At 42.6% G+C, this 13989-nt stretch overlaps 1 protein-coding gene and 1 long non-coding RNA gene across 2 annotated transcripts; both read left to right on the forward strand.

Annotated features, from left to right (window-relative positions):
- Nucleotides 1-8957: 8957 nt before the first annotated feature.
- LOC127308934 (pathogenesis-related protein 1-like) lies at nt 8958-9770 on the forward strand. The gene has a single exon (XM_051340150.1). The coding sequence runs from the start codon at nt 8993-8995 to the stop codon at nt 9503-9505; it is 513 nt and encodes a 170-aa protein (XP_051196110.1). The 5' UTR covers nt 8958-8992; the 3' UTR covers nt 9506-9770.
- A 2111-nt stretch (nt 9771-11881) lies between these two features.
- LOC127341566 (uncharacterized) lies at nt 11882-12690 on the forward strand. The gene is made up of 2 exons (XR_007875640.2): nt 11882-11978; nt 12490-12690. It is a non-coding gene; the product is annotated as an uncharacterized lncRNA (long non-coding RNA).
- The last annotated feature ends 1299 nt before the right edge of the window (nt 12691-13989 follow it).

The following is a 13989-nucleotide window of genomic DNA, read 5'->3' on the forward strand; positions in this document are numbered from 1 at the left end:
GCCAACCCAAAACACCAACCAAGGAGAAGTGGTAGAATCAAATGTCATGAAGAAGTATGCAGTTATTGATCAATGTGCTTATTTATTTCTTTGAAGTAGGTAGGTAGGATAGTAGGAGAAGCCATGGCCTGGTTAAGCTAGAGATTGGGGGAAATGACCGTACCATCGTTTCTTTACCATCAAGATTTGGACGCTTAGATTTTCTCTTGTCATTTTTTTGCACCGACTGTTTATCAAATTTAAGGGAAGCCAAATCATGTATAGTGTGGAGTACAACTTTTTTTCTTCGATAAAGGATGCTTTATTACTCGATGTTTCAAGAATTACACCCAGCATCTGCATAGCTAAGATGCACACATCCGTTTAAGAATCCAATATTCAAACAAAAGGTTTACAAAAAGAATTAAAAGGAAAAAAGCCAACTAGTCTACAACTTCATTTGCTTCTATCATACGGCTATGCATCCACCCATGTTATGAAATAAACTCTTTGAACATATTATCCAACTGTGTAGACACCTCCATAAAAAGAACTCGGTCCTCGAAGCGTTGAAGCGGCGACCATGAAAGGAGCATAGCGGTACATGATACGTCTCCAACGTATCTATAATTTCTGATGTTCCATGCTTGTTTTATGACAATACCTACATGTTTTGTTCACACTTTATGATGATTTTATGCGTTTTCCGGAACTAACCTATTGACGAGATGCCGAAGTGCCAGTTGCTGTTTTCTGCTGTTTTTGGTATCATTCGGGGTGCTGTTGAGGTAGGCGGAGAAGGAGCACAACTTCCCGTCCGGTGCCATCGCCTCTTCAAAAACGTCATGTACCACCTCTTCTCCGTGTTCGCGTGGCTCGTCACTCTTGATGGCCTTGAGAGCAGCGCTCTCTTCTGCTTCCGCGCGGCCGGCCACTTGGTAGAGAACTCCCGCTCCCCTCCCATGCGTCCTCGAATGCGCGCGCGTGCGGCAACTCAACTGCCCTTCCCCGGCGAAATGTGGGACGTGTGAGAGAAGAGAATACGTTTTTCTATTGCTTTGTGGCTAAGGTAGACTAACTCGTCGTGAGTATTTTATGGTGAGCATAGTAGCCTCTCAAGCCAAGCTTGGAATAACACCCAGGTGACGAAATTTAAGATATAGTTGTACAAGTAGCAAACAGTTGAAAAAAATGCTCACCGACTACCATGACACACGATGAATCAACGGAGTAACATGTGTTATGAACGCGATAAGCAAATAACGAAAAACAAACAAGAACAGGAGAATGGAACACTAGATTTTACAACCAAGAGAGGGAAAAACAAGAGCGCCGGCCAGCAAAAGTTCACTATATAAAGAGTATTTACAAACGTCGTGAATTATCTTATAAAGTGTTTGATCCTAGCCGACAGCAACATACAAGAGGCACAAATAGACAGAAACAACGATCCATAAGAATCCACCCCGAGCCTCTCGGCGACTGACCTCTCTTCGCTTCATCTTTAGCCATCTTATTGAATTTGAATTACAACTATCACAATCTGCTCCGTAAGCTAATCTCAACCTGCCAATAAAAACAATTTGTTTTTACCGTTTGCATGATGCTACGAGGCATGCTAGATTTTTGTAAGTACATGTCCAGTTACATTTTCCTTACTATTGTTAAGCTTCATGCACTAGCCACTTGAACCAAAAGTCCGAACTGATGGAAAGGGCTAGGCAATCTACTTGTACACGTCAACACCCCCTCTCACGTGTAACGGGGAGACGAGAAAACAAGTCAACACGTGTAGAGAGGCAAAGAGGCAGCGGAAGGCTGGAACCACACGGCAGGAGAGGCAGCAGAAGGCCGGGACCACACGCCACACGGCAGGAGGCTGCGGGGAGAGGAGATAATTTTTAGAATAAATTGGGAAAGCTAGGGTTTGAACTCGAGACCTGGGGCTCTGATACCATGTTAAGCTTCATGCACTAGCCACTTGAACCAAAAGTCCGAACTGATGAAAAGGGTTAGGCAATCTACTTGTACACGTCAACAACTATGATGTCTCCATTTACTGATTGGATTGAACTTTTCTACTGTTGAAATTTAATCCAGTAACTACGCCGAGATACACTTTTTTTCTGTTTGAAGTAAGTATAATAACTCCAAACTTAGCTGCTTAGACTAGCCACAATGGGAGTATCATAAGTAGTATCATGCATGCCATGTTGGCAAAAATCTGATGTGGCACATCAATTAATGAGGTGAGAGATTAGAGTGGTATCATAATATGATACCGTATCATAGCACGTAAAACTAGAAAACTTAATAGCAAACACATCATGTACACACATTTGCATTTAGATTCTACAAAACATTAAATATGATGATACTATGATACTATCTTATGATATTATGCATTGTGGGGTTAGTATCATAAACTAGTATCATGTGCATGATACTAGTGCATGATACTTCCCATTGTGACTAGTCTTAGAGGAGCTACCCATCGAGCTAGCTGGTGCACTAGTGTAAATACACAACTCACATACACAACTCCATTGTTTTGACTCCAAGCTTAGATTTTATTTTGCCTTTTTTTTCCTGCGCCAACAGTTTAACTTAATTGGCACAAGGCAAGTTTAAGGGAAGCCAAGTCCTGTATAGTGTGAAGTACAACTTTTAACTTGTCTTTTTCTTCTTACACTTGTTTAACTGTAATGACATTTTGATGATGCCTCACTTGAGACATTGTGGTACAAGTTGCAACTGGTTGAATGCTCACCGTTGAGTTAGTGCACTAATTAAACTACCGTGACACACGGTAAATCCGCGGAGTGATCTGCTTGGTAAGCTAATTCATCTCAAACTGCCGGTAAATATTTTTTTTTTTCACAGTTTGCACAATCAAGCCTACACGCGCATTCATATGTATGGAGCGGACGAAGCATGCTTGTTTTTCTTTGGTTCCTGCCGAGCCTATCCATACTAGGGAAGACTCATTAGAACGAAAAGTCTTTTTCAAATTGAGGGATTTGAGAAAAGGCGATCGTCTTTTCCATTTTCTTCTAGGGATCCAGTGATCGACGAGTGCGTGCTGATCTGCGATCGAGCGTTCACGAATCACAGGATAGGCAGTTTTCATAGGCAAAAGCAAATAGTACTATCAATTAATTAGCAAGGGTTATGCTTCCTTTGGCGATAAGTACCAGCGGGGTTTGGAAGTTTAAGGCAAGCTCAGTCTTTTTCTTCTTACACTTGTTTATCGTCAGCTGGGCAGGCCAATGCCTCGTCATGAAATTTTGATGATGCCATTTGAGCCATTCTTGTAGAAGTAGCAAATATTTGAATGACAAATGAAACCGCTTAATCAGTGTACTGTACTAAACTATCACCGCACGTGATATATCGGTAGACTAATCTGCTGCGCGGCAAGCTATTTCTCATCCTGCCAATGAATTTTTTATTTCACAGTTTGCACAATTCCATGACTCATGTTGGATTTTTGTAACTATGTTTCTGGTTATTTTTTTTTCTAACGATGATGATGTCTTCGATTACTTATTTGTTTGAACTTTTGGAATATTAGAGTTTGCCTAATACTTGGAGATTTTTTTTTTCCATTTGAATCAAGTATAATTACTTCAAGCTTAGCTTCTTATACAAGCTACCCGTCAAGATAGCTTGTGCACTAGTTTAAATATACAACTCACCGTGGCTGCCTTTAATATGTTCGATGCCGTTAATATTTGGGTGGCGGAGTAGCAGTACCACTTTCATGCCACCAATACCTGCTCTACGCCTCTCGATCAGTCGTGTGAGCACTACACGCAGGTGGTGTGGAGGGACACGAAGGCCGTTGGCCGCGCCGGTGTCGTTTGTGATGGCAACGCTGACGTGTTTATCATTTGTAGCTACAGCCCACCGGGCAACGTGGTGGGCCAGACTCCATACTAGTCTACGTACATAGTATGCATGTGGCTACACACGCATATACGCTAGCGGTGTGTTGTATAAATAAATATCTTAAGGACACCCCTAGAGGGCTCAGATGACCAAGAATTCACTAAATTCTTGATTAAAACCCACATTTTGTGTTTGTGTGGGTAGAATCCCTTCCACTCTTGTATCCTTCTGGGATATGATTGCTTTTGTATTTTTCCTATAACTTGTGGCTTGGTTTGTACTTGTTCGTATTTCAGCTTGTTATTGTGATTGTAAGATGTTTGGTGTGGATGGGTTTCTAGCTTAGTTGGCATGGAAAAAAAACCGAACGAAAAGATAGATCGATATAGCTGTTGAAAGAGTACCCTACTAACTTGCCTTATAAACAAGACATAAAAGAAATAAAATCAAATAAAAAAGCAAACACCACTTCTTCCCGAACATAGGCTCTTCCGCTCTCTCTTCTTCCCCCCCCCCCCCCCCCCGACTCTACCTGACCTTAGACATCATATGGTACATAATAGAAAGAGGGATATGGATTCCGCAACAAATACTAAACTAGGTGATCAGGTATGACCTTGTGCTCCCCATTTAAATGAGAGAGATATGACCTTGTGCATGTATGAGCTCGTGAGACGCCTAGGTCAGCTATCGCCTGCTTCAGCAGTGGCTAGCATGCATGGAAGAAGACGGATTGTGATGAGCTACATGTGGTGGCGGACAATGGCCCTCCGGCGCTGGCGCATCCTGACGCCGACCGACGAGCTTGACGGAGCCGTGCGCACCGGGAAGGCGGTGCACGCCGACGAGCAAGACGGCCATGCCACCGCGTCTCTCGTTGGGAGTAGGTGAGAGGAACGGGGAGAGAGGAGGGGAAATTCCGAATGAGGCCAGGGTTCTGCTTTGGGGATAGTATGTTCGTCTGGCACGCTCGGCCCAATACCAAAGCCCGATTGCACCCGAGTCCGAAAATTTGTGCTCCAAAATCTAATTTTCTTTCCATATATATTACTCCCTCCAATTCAAATTAATTGACTCAACCTTGTTTAGATATCCGTGCCTAAAAAAATCATCCTTGTGGAGCTCCCATGTCATTTTTTTTTGTTTCTTTCAAGTCAACTGATTCGTCAGCTTACCATTCCCATCTCATGACTTCTCGAGGATTTATAGAAATCCCCAGATCCCATAGCTTTTTACCCCTCAGGATCCCAATTCGTAACACTCGTGGCCAGTTCAATCTAAGCGCGATAATACCCGTCGGCAGCGCTGCATGGAGCCATCTTCGTCCAAGGTGGAGGTCGAGGTGGAGGGGCCAGGGATCGGTCTGAGGAGCTGCGTGCATTGCTTAGTCGGGATTCGTGAGGGCATGGTGACAGAGGCCAGAGGTGAGGTGTGCATTCCAAGTTTCCAACGCAACAGCAGATTGTGACGTGGTGTTCATTCCGCGGTCTGCTGAGGTAGACGGAGTAGCTAGGAGCACAACTTCCCGTCCTGCGCCACCAGCCCTGCCGCGCTCCCCAGCTGCTTGTCCGCGTCCGCGTGAAAACTTACATTATAGAGGGAAGTATGCTCACGTTGTGCCAATGTCATCGTGAGATTTATAGGGTGAGCAGTAGCCGCTCAAGCCAAGCTTAGTTCCAAAGGGAGAAAAAGAGCCAACGACCAGCTGGCTGCTTTCAAAATATGCTGAGCGTGCAACTAATGTTAGACACAAGGATGATTGATGGCACTAGAGCCATATATCTGCCAGAATACCAAGTTTAGTTCCAAAGAAAAAGAAGGAGCTAGCATGTAGTTATCCATCAATATGCTTGTTTATTTTTTGAGGTAGAAGAAGCCACGATGGAGGTAGGACCGTAGGTGAGGCCACGACCTGGTTAAGCTAGAGCTGGAAGGAAATGATCGTGCTCTCGTTTCTTATTTCTTTTACATTATTACACAAGCCGTCAAGGGTGTTGGCGGGCCAGGATATATACAATCGATCCATCCAACCGCTGCTTAGATTTTCTTTTGACTTTTTTTTACCACAATTTGGCACAAGAAAAGCTTAACTCGTTTTGTTTATACGGTGATGACATTTTGATGATGCCTTGTGATGACATTTTGATGATGCCACTTGAGGCCGGTACAAGTAGCAACCAGTTGAATATTCACAGCTGAATCAGTGCACTAATTAAATTACAATGAAACACGGAGTAATCTGAATGGTAAGCTAATTCGTCTCAACCTGCCTTTTTTTGGGGGACCTGGCCGGCTAAGCAAGTCACAGAGGCAGCACGTACACACACGTATGTTCATATTAGGAATACAAATATTTACTCACAATTTGAAAAACATGGCACACCGACGAGCGCCCCTACCACCGCCGGCGCCGCCCGCACCACCCGAGGCCGCTGCCTCCATTGCCAGAGCTCTCCCCGACTAGCGGGGGCAGCGAGGTCCCCACCGCCGCGGTCCTTGACAGATGCGCGCGGGCTTTGCCGGCGGGCTCCTCTCAGCGGCGGCGATGGAGAAGGGGACAGATGGGGAGGGGTAGCTAGCTAGGGTTTCCGGCGCCACCCGTGTCGACCAGAGCGGAGCGATGCGGGGGCCTTTTTTTTCCCTCCCACTTCAGCCTTTTCCTTGCAAAATACCTACACAATGGCCTCCAATCTATACTGGGAAATGTAAAAATACCCTCTGAACCATTAACTTTTCACTATGAAATTTAATCTAAATCTATAAAAAATATTCAGTGAACTTTCTTTGATCCGAAATATCTGCAAATTACAATTGTGATTACTTTAATTCTTATATGGTACATAAACGAAATGTATGTAATTACGTGGGGAAAATTGGATAATAGAATATTATTCACATAAAGTTTTTTTGTGTGATGAATTCACATAAAGTTATAGACGAACGTAATGAAAGCTACAAAGATGATGGGGTTCATTTCCACTAATTAGTTCATGTACGCAGCTTATGTGTAATTAACGATCTCAACTTATGTGTCTGGGTGTGTTTTCCTTTTTTATTTCCCCCTTACCTAATATGAAAACAAATCATACATGATGGACATGAACCTTGAGGTTAGTTTATTGTAAAAGTATAACTTTTCAATATTATATATATCTCCCTGTTTTGTGTAAACAATGTAAAATCCTCCAAATTACTCCTTCAACATACAGTAAATAAGATATTGTTCCAATGTTAAATAGAGTAGAGCCCAAATTTCTTGAAGCCTTTTATTTAAATGTCCTCATAATGAGTCTTTGGTGAATCTAAAGGTATATTATCTGAATAAATATTTGCAACTGAATTAATTAAACATCCGTTGAATATATTCCCAAAATTATACCTCTCGAATTTACGCAAATAATGTTAAACTCTGCTATATATTTGGCTAGTGGTGTATTTTTTTCCAAACTGAAGAGTACAAATGATTATATCTACATCTATGCTTGTAAATTCAGTGGAACTATGGCCTCCATTTTAATTTTACTTTTCTTACCGATCGAGCATATCAGATAATAAATTCTTATATGAATTTGCCTTCACAATGACGCTATCTACCAATAATTTTGTGCATCCCGTCCATGCATTGCCATCACCACCACCAAACGGGCGTGGCGTGGAGACACACCGCTGCTTCCTACTAATAATTTCAAATTTAGCAGCTTAGAGGAGCTAGCCATCGAGCTAGCTGGTGCACTAGTGTAAATATGCAACTCATCGTCACGGCTCCATTGTTTTGAGTCGAAGCTTAGATTTTATTTTGCCTTTTTCTGCGCCAACAGTTTAACTTAATTGGCACAAGATAAGTTTAAGGGAAGCCAAGTCATGTGTAGTGTAAAGTACAACTTTTAGCTTTTCTTTTTCTTCTTACACACGGTAATGATATTTTCATGATACCTCGTGATGGCATTTTGATGATGCCACCTGATACATTGTTGTACAAGTTGTAACCAGTTGAACGCTTACAGTTGAATTAGTGCACTAATTAAACTACAGTTACACACGGTAAACAGGCAGAGTAATCTGCTTGGTAAGCTAATTCGTCTCAACTTGCTAGTAAATACATTTTTTCGCAGTTTGCACAACTCCACGGCACATATTGGATTTAGTAGGACACACACGTATTGACATGTACATCCAGCGTATTCATATGTACATGCAGCGTTGACGCATCCTTTTTTTTGTTTGGTACTAGCCAGTAAGCTGAAGAGAAGACTCGTCTTTTAAAATTGAGGGATTTGAGAAAAGGCGATCGTCTTTTTCATTTTCTTCTAGCGATCCAGTGATCGACGAGTGTGTGATGATCTGCAATCTATTGGTGCCCATCAACTCATCAAAATGAAGGTATCACTAATGATTTGTTTGTGCAAACAAAACAAGCCGCAAATGTTATTGTTGAGGGATTTGAGGAAAGGCAATAGGAATTCTGCGCAGGTAGGGACCAGCGGGCCGGGTTTGGTTGCTGCGAAGGCGGATCATCCAACCCCTCTTAGATTTTCTTTTGACTTTTCCCCGCACCGACGGAGAGTTGACCACAATTGGCACGGGGCGAAGTTTAAGGCAAGCCTAGTCTTTTTCTGCTTACACTTGTTTATGGTCAGATGGGCAGGCCAGCCTCGTCTTGAAATATTGATGATGCCATTTGAGAAATTCTTGTGGAAGTAGCAAGTATTGAATGCTTTTAAAATTATCATTACATATGATAAATCGGCAAATTAAGCTGCTTTCCCCAAAGCTAATTCTCATCTTGCCAATAAAAGCATAGAGTATATTTCTTTTCACGGTGTGCACAATTCCACGGTGCATGTTGGATTTTTGTAACTATGTCTCTGGTTACTTCTTCCTTACGATGAGGTTCCTAATTACTTATTGGGTTGAAGTTTTGGACTATTGGATTTTGCCTAGTATGTTGAGATATTCTTTTTTCTATTTGACTCAAGTATAATGACTCGAAGTTTAGCTTCTTATAGAAGCTACCCGTCAAGCTAGCTTGTGCACTAGTATAAATACACAACTCACCTGGCAACCTATCTCATCACCTCACACAGACATACACATACTTATTTCCTTAAGTTTGTAGCAAGGCATGGCGCAGATGCAGTACTCACTAAAGCAGCTAGCTGCAGTGCTGCTCTTAGCTCTCGCGTCCGCCATGCTCGTCACCGCCCAGGACACGCTGCAGGAAATCCTGGACGCCCACAACACGGTGCGCGCCAACGTCGGCGTGCCACCGCTGATGTGGGATGACACGGTGGCGACGTACGCAGATGCGTTCGCGCAGAAACGCAGCGCCGACTGCCTTCCTATATTCTCTCCACTGGGCCACCCATACGGAGAGAACGTCTTCGTGGGCACCGGTTCTGAATGGAATATGTTGGATGCCGTGAATTTGTGGGTGTCGCAGAAGCAGTACTACGACCACGCCACAAACACCTGCTCCGCGCCTTCCGGGCAGTCGTGTGATGCATACAAGCAGGTGGTGTGGAGGGACACAAAGGCCATAGGCTGCCAAGGTGTCGTCTGTGATGGCAACGCTGGCGTGTATATCATATGTGACTACAGCCCGCCGGGTAATGTGGTGGGGCAGACTCCATATTAGGCTACATACATAGCATGCATGTGATACACATGCATGTACGCTAGCGGTGTGCTGCACAAATAAATAACTAAGGGACACTCCTGCTGATCGACTGACCGTGAATTCACTAAATTCTCGGTCAACTGGTGACGTGTTCAGCGGGTTGAATCCCTCGTCCCTTTCACTCTTCTATGGTTTTGGGATTTGATTGTTTTTTGTATTTTCCCTATAACTTGTGGCTTGGTTTGTACTTGTTTGTATTTCAACTTGCTATTGTGATTGCATCTGAGACTGGACAGGGATGGATTTCTAACTTAGTTGGCATGGAGGAAACCCAGCAAAAAGGTAGATCGATATAACAGCTGAAAGAGTACATTACTAACTTGTCTTATGAACAAAACAAAAAATAACTAAAATCAAATATTAAACCAAATGCATCTTCTTCCCCAAGTACAATATGGGCTCTTCCCCTCTCTCTTCTTCCGCCGACTCTACCTGATCTTCGAGCTCAGGGTGATAACATTTATGCCTGGTGATGACAACATCCCACTTGAGCTATTGTTATATAATTAGCAAACTTTTGAAAAAAAAAAATACATTTTTTTACAGTGTGCACAATCAAACCTACGCACGTATCCATATGTTTGCACGCTTGTTTTTCTTTGGTCCCTGCCGAGCCCATCAATGATACTAGGGAAGACTCATCAGAACAAATCGTCTTTTTAAATTTGAGAAAAGACGATCGTCTCAACCTGTCAATAAATACACTATTTTTCCTACCATTTCAACCATTCCACAAAAAATATTGGATTTTTTAACTACATCTCCTGTTATATTTTCACAAAGATGAGGTCTCCAGTTTCTGCTAGGGTGGAACTTTTCAACTGTTGGAATTTGCTTAGTAGGTATGTCTAGATAATATTTTTTTTCAAGTTGAATCAAGTATAATTGCTCCAAGCCTAGTCATTTGAGCCATTATTGTACAACAAGAAAACAGTTGAAAAAAGTGCTCGCTCTTGAATCGGTGCACTGAACTACCATGACATACGATGAATCGGCAGAGTAATCTGCTAGGTAAGCTAATTTGTTTCAAACTACCAATAAATACACGGTTTTTCCTACCATTTGCACAACTCCACCAAATATGTTAAAAAATTTAACTACGTCTCCGGTTACATTTTCCCAACGATGAGGTCTCCAAGTGATCGGATTTTTTAACTACGTCCAGATAATATTTGTTTCCAAGTTGAATCAAGTATAATAAGTCTAAGCATAGCTACCTAGAAGATAACAGGACCTGGCTAAGCAAGCAACGCAGGAAGCTTTTATTTTATATTGCTTTTTTCCTGCGCCGAACAGTTTAACTTAATTGGCAGAAGACAAGTTTAAGGGAAGTCAAGTCATCTGTAGTGTAAAGTGCAACTTTTAGCTTTTCGTTTTCTTCTTACACACGGTAATGATATGACATTTTCATGATGCACTACTAGAAAAAGGCTTATAGCCGCACTCCTTACCGCCGGCGAGTACGATTCCAAGATGCCGGCGGTAAGGCCTTCCAGGGTCGCCTCACGTTACCGCCGGCGAGTTGGTTTCAGGTCGCCGGGGATAGGGCACTTACCGCCGGCGAATCGGAATTGGAACAGCCAGGGGTAAGGTGGGCTAAAAGCAACTGGATGGACCTTCTCTTACCGCCGGCCAGTTTGTCTCGAAGATGCCGGGGGTAAATTAACTACCGCCGGCGAAACCGGTTTGCACCTACCAGGGATAAAGTGGGCTGCTGTGTGCCATTTGGGCTGAAATTACCGCCGGCGTCCCAGTTCCATTTTCGCCGGGGGTATTTCACCGTTTTGGCATCCGCACCGAACACAAGTACACAACCCCACACACGCTCGTCTCCTCGCGATCCCCTTTCTCTCACATGCGCTTCCTCCCTCTCTCCCTGTGCGGCGCATTTGTTTTCGGTGATAGAACGGTACATCACTGTGATGTTTATTTGTTGATTTTTTCACATGATATGCGTAGGGAAATGCCTTCCCATACCGTCACTGAAGATTGAACAGCCATTTAGCATACCCATTTCTAGTTGGAGCTGCTGCTTGCTATCTTATTGGTTTACTTTCAAAAATACTCCAAAAGACATTTACCTGCCCTTACTCCTTAGTATGCGTGGGAATTATATCTTTTAGTGCTCCTACATTCGGTGACTACCAACAAACTGTCCAGTTATACTGAAACTACCATGTTTACTTGGCTTCTCGTCTGCCCGATCGTCATTTAACTTCTCAAATTGCTTACCATTCCGTCTCTTTTCCACGTTAAGCATAACCAATCAATTTATGTGCGCACATACAAACTGATTCCAGCTCACTTGGTTCCTCATCTGCCTCATTTACATTCTGTGCAAGGAGATCAAGGCGAGGGCTAGATGATGGATTTTGCAGCCTGCAGTTGTATCCATCACTTTGTATGTGTATGTACAAACCTGTGAAGAAAGGTGAATCCTTTCTCTCTAATATAACATTGTATGTGTGTTCTTCATATATTATATACATGGTTTTGTGTTAATTTTGTCCTGAAGATTGCACAAAGTATGATATCCATTCATAGTCTATACTGGAAACTAGACTGAAATGCTATATTATATAACATGTTCATTACGGCAAAACATGTGGTATTGTGCAAAAACAATCCATGTACTTCATTATATCTAGCTTGATGTACTTGTGAAAGTAAATCTGTAGACTCAAAGCTTTCTTAATTATTGATTCAGTTCAGCATGTCCTGGTTCTTATTCTCTTGCAAATTTGATCCTTCACATGAACATCATTAACCAGTACTGTCCTAGTCTTGCATGATATATTCACAAGATATAATTGTTACAATGATACTATACTACTCTATATTTAAAAAAAAAACTATACTAATCTAATTAGTAATATATTTCTACAGCAATAACTTCTCAAGTCATATGTACTTACTACTGCAATAAATCTTGTCTTCTGCAGTCATGGTCATAGGATCTCCAAGTGCAGACGACATCATTAACCAGTCTTCATTTTCTGTGATAGATTTTGTGTTATTTTGATTTTCATTATGTAGCCACTTGCGTGTGATTATACGGTGCTTGTAAAATCAAATATACACTGCTCCTAGACATGTTTTGGAATCAGAACAATGTGAGAAGTTCTGGAGTATCACGTGGGAAATGTATGGGATGGAGCCCATGTGATTTTTTTTTTAAATCCTAAAAGTATTACCGCTGGCGAACTGGGCCTATGTGCCAGGGGTAAGATGAGATACCCCTGGCGTATTGGTAAAACGCCGTTGGTAAACTGGGTTACCCCTGGCGGATTGGAAAGCGCCGGTGGTAAATATTACCCCCGGCGGTTTGGGATAATGCGCCGGCGGTATTCTGGGTTACCCCCGGCGGTTTGCAATGTGCCGCCAGTAAGGCATTACCACCGGCGAGGTGATCGCCGGCGAATGCGAATGCGCCGGCGGTAAGCCTTTCCGGGTCGCCGGCGGTAATCCTTTTTCTAGTAGTGATGCCTCGTGATGACATTTTGACGATGCCACCTAAGACATTGTTGTAGAAGTTGTAACCAATTGAATGCTCATAGTTGAATTAGCGCAGTAATTAAACTACCGTGACACACGGCAAATCGGCAGAGTAATCTGCTGGGTAAGCTAATTCGTCTCAACTTGCTAGTAAATACAGTTTTTTCGCAGTTTGCACAACTCCACAGCACATATTGGATTTAGTAGGACCTGGCTAAGCAAGCCACGGAGGCAGCAGACACATCTGCTTGTTTTTTGTTCGGTACTAGCCAGTAAACTGAAGAGAAGACTCATAAAAAATGAACGTCCTTTGCAAATTGAAGGATTTGAGAAAAGGCGGTCATCTTTTTCATTTTCTTCTAGCAATCGAGTGATCGACGAGTGCGTGATGATCTGCAATCTATTGGTGCCCATCAACTCATCAAAATGAACGTACAACTAACGATTTGTTTGTGCAAACAAAACAAGCCGTAAATGTTCTTGTTGAGGGATTTGATCAGGAAAGGCAATAGGAATTCTGGGCAGGTAGGGACCAGCGGGCCGGGTTTGGTTGCTGGGAAGGCGGATCATCCAACCCCGCTTAGATTTTCTTTTTTTACTTTTCCCTGCACCGACGGACAGTTGACCGCAATTGGCACGAGGCAAAGTTTAAGGCAAGCCTAGTCTTTTTCTTCTTGAGAAAAGACGATCGTCTCAACCTGTCAATAAATACACTATTTTTCCTACCATTTCAACCATTCCACCAAAAATGTTGGATTTTTTAAACTATGTCTCCTGTTATATTTTCTCAAAGATGAGGTCTCCAGTTTCTGCTAGGGTGGAACTTATCAATTGTTGGAATTCGCCTAGTAGGTATGTCTAGATAATATTTTTTTCAAGCTGAATCAAGTATAATAACTCCAAGCCTAGTCATTTGAGCCATTATTGTACAACAAGCAAACAGTTGA

The sequence above is a fragment of the Lolium perenne genome, chromosome 1 (genome assembly GCF_019359855.2).
Source record: "Lolium perenne isolate Kyuss_39 chromosome 1, Kyuss_2.0, whole genome shotgun sequence".
Taxonomy (NCBI): Eukaryota; Viridiplantae; Streptophyta; class Magnoliopsida; order Poales; family Poaceae; genus Lolium; species Lolium perenne.

Bases quoted from the DNA above. Each gene is read 5' to 3' on its own strand.
- LOC127308934 (XM_051340150.1), top strand. From the start codon at position 8,993: ATGGCGCAGATGCAGTACTCACTAAAGCAGCTAGCTGCAGTGCTGCTC.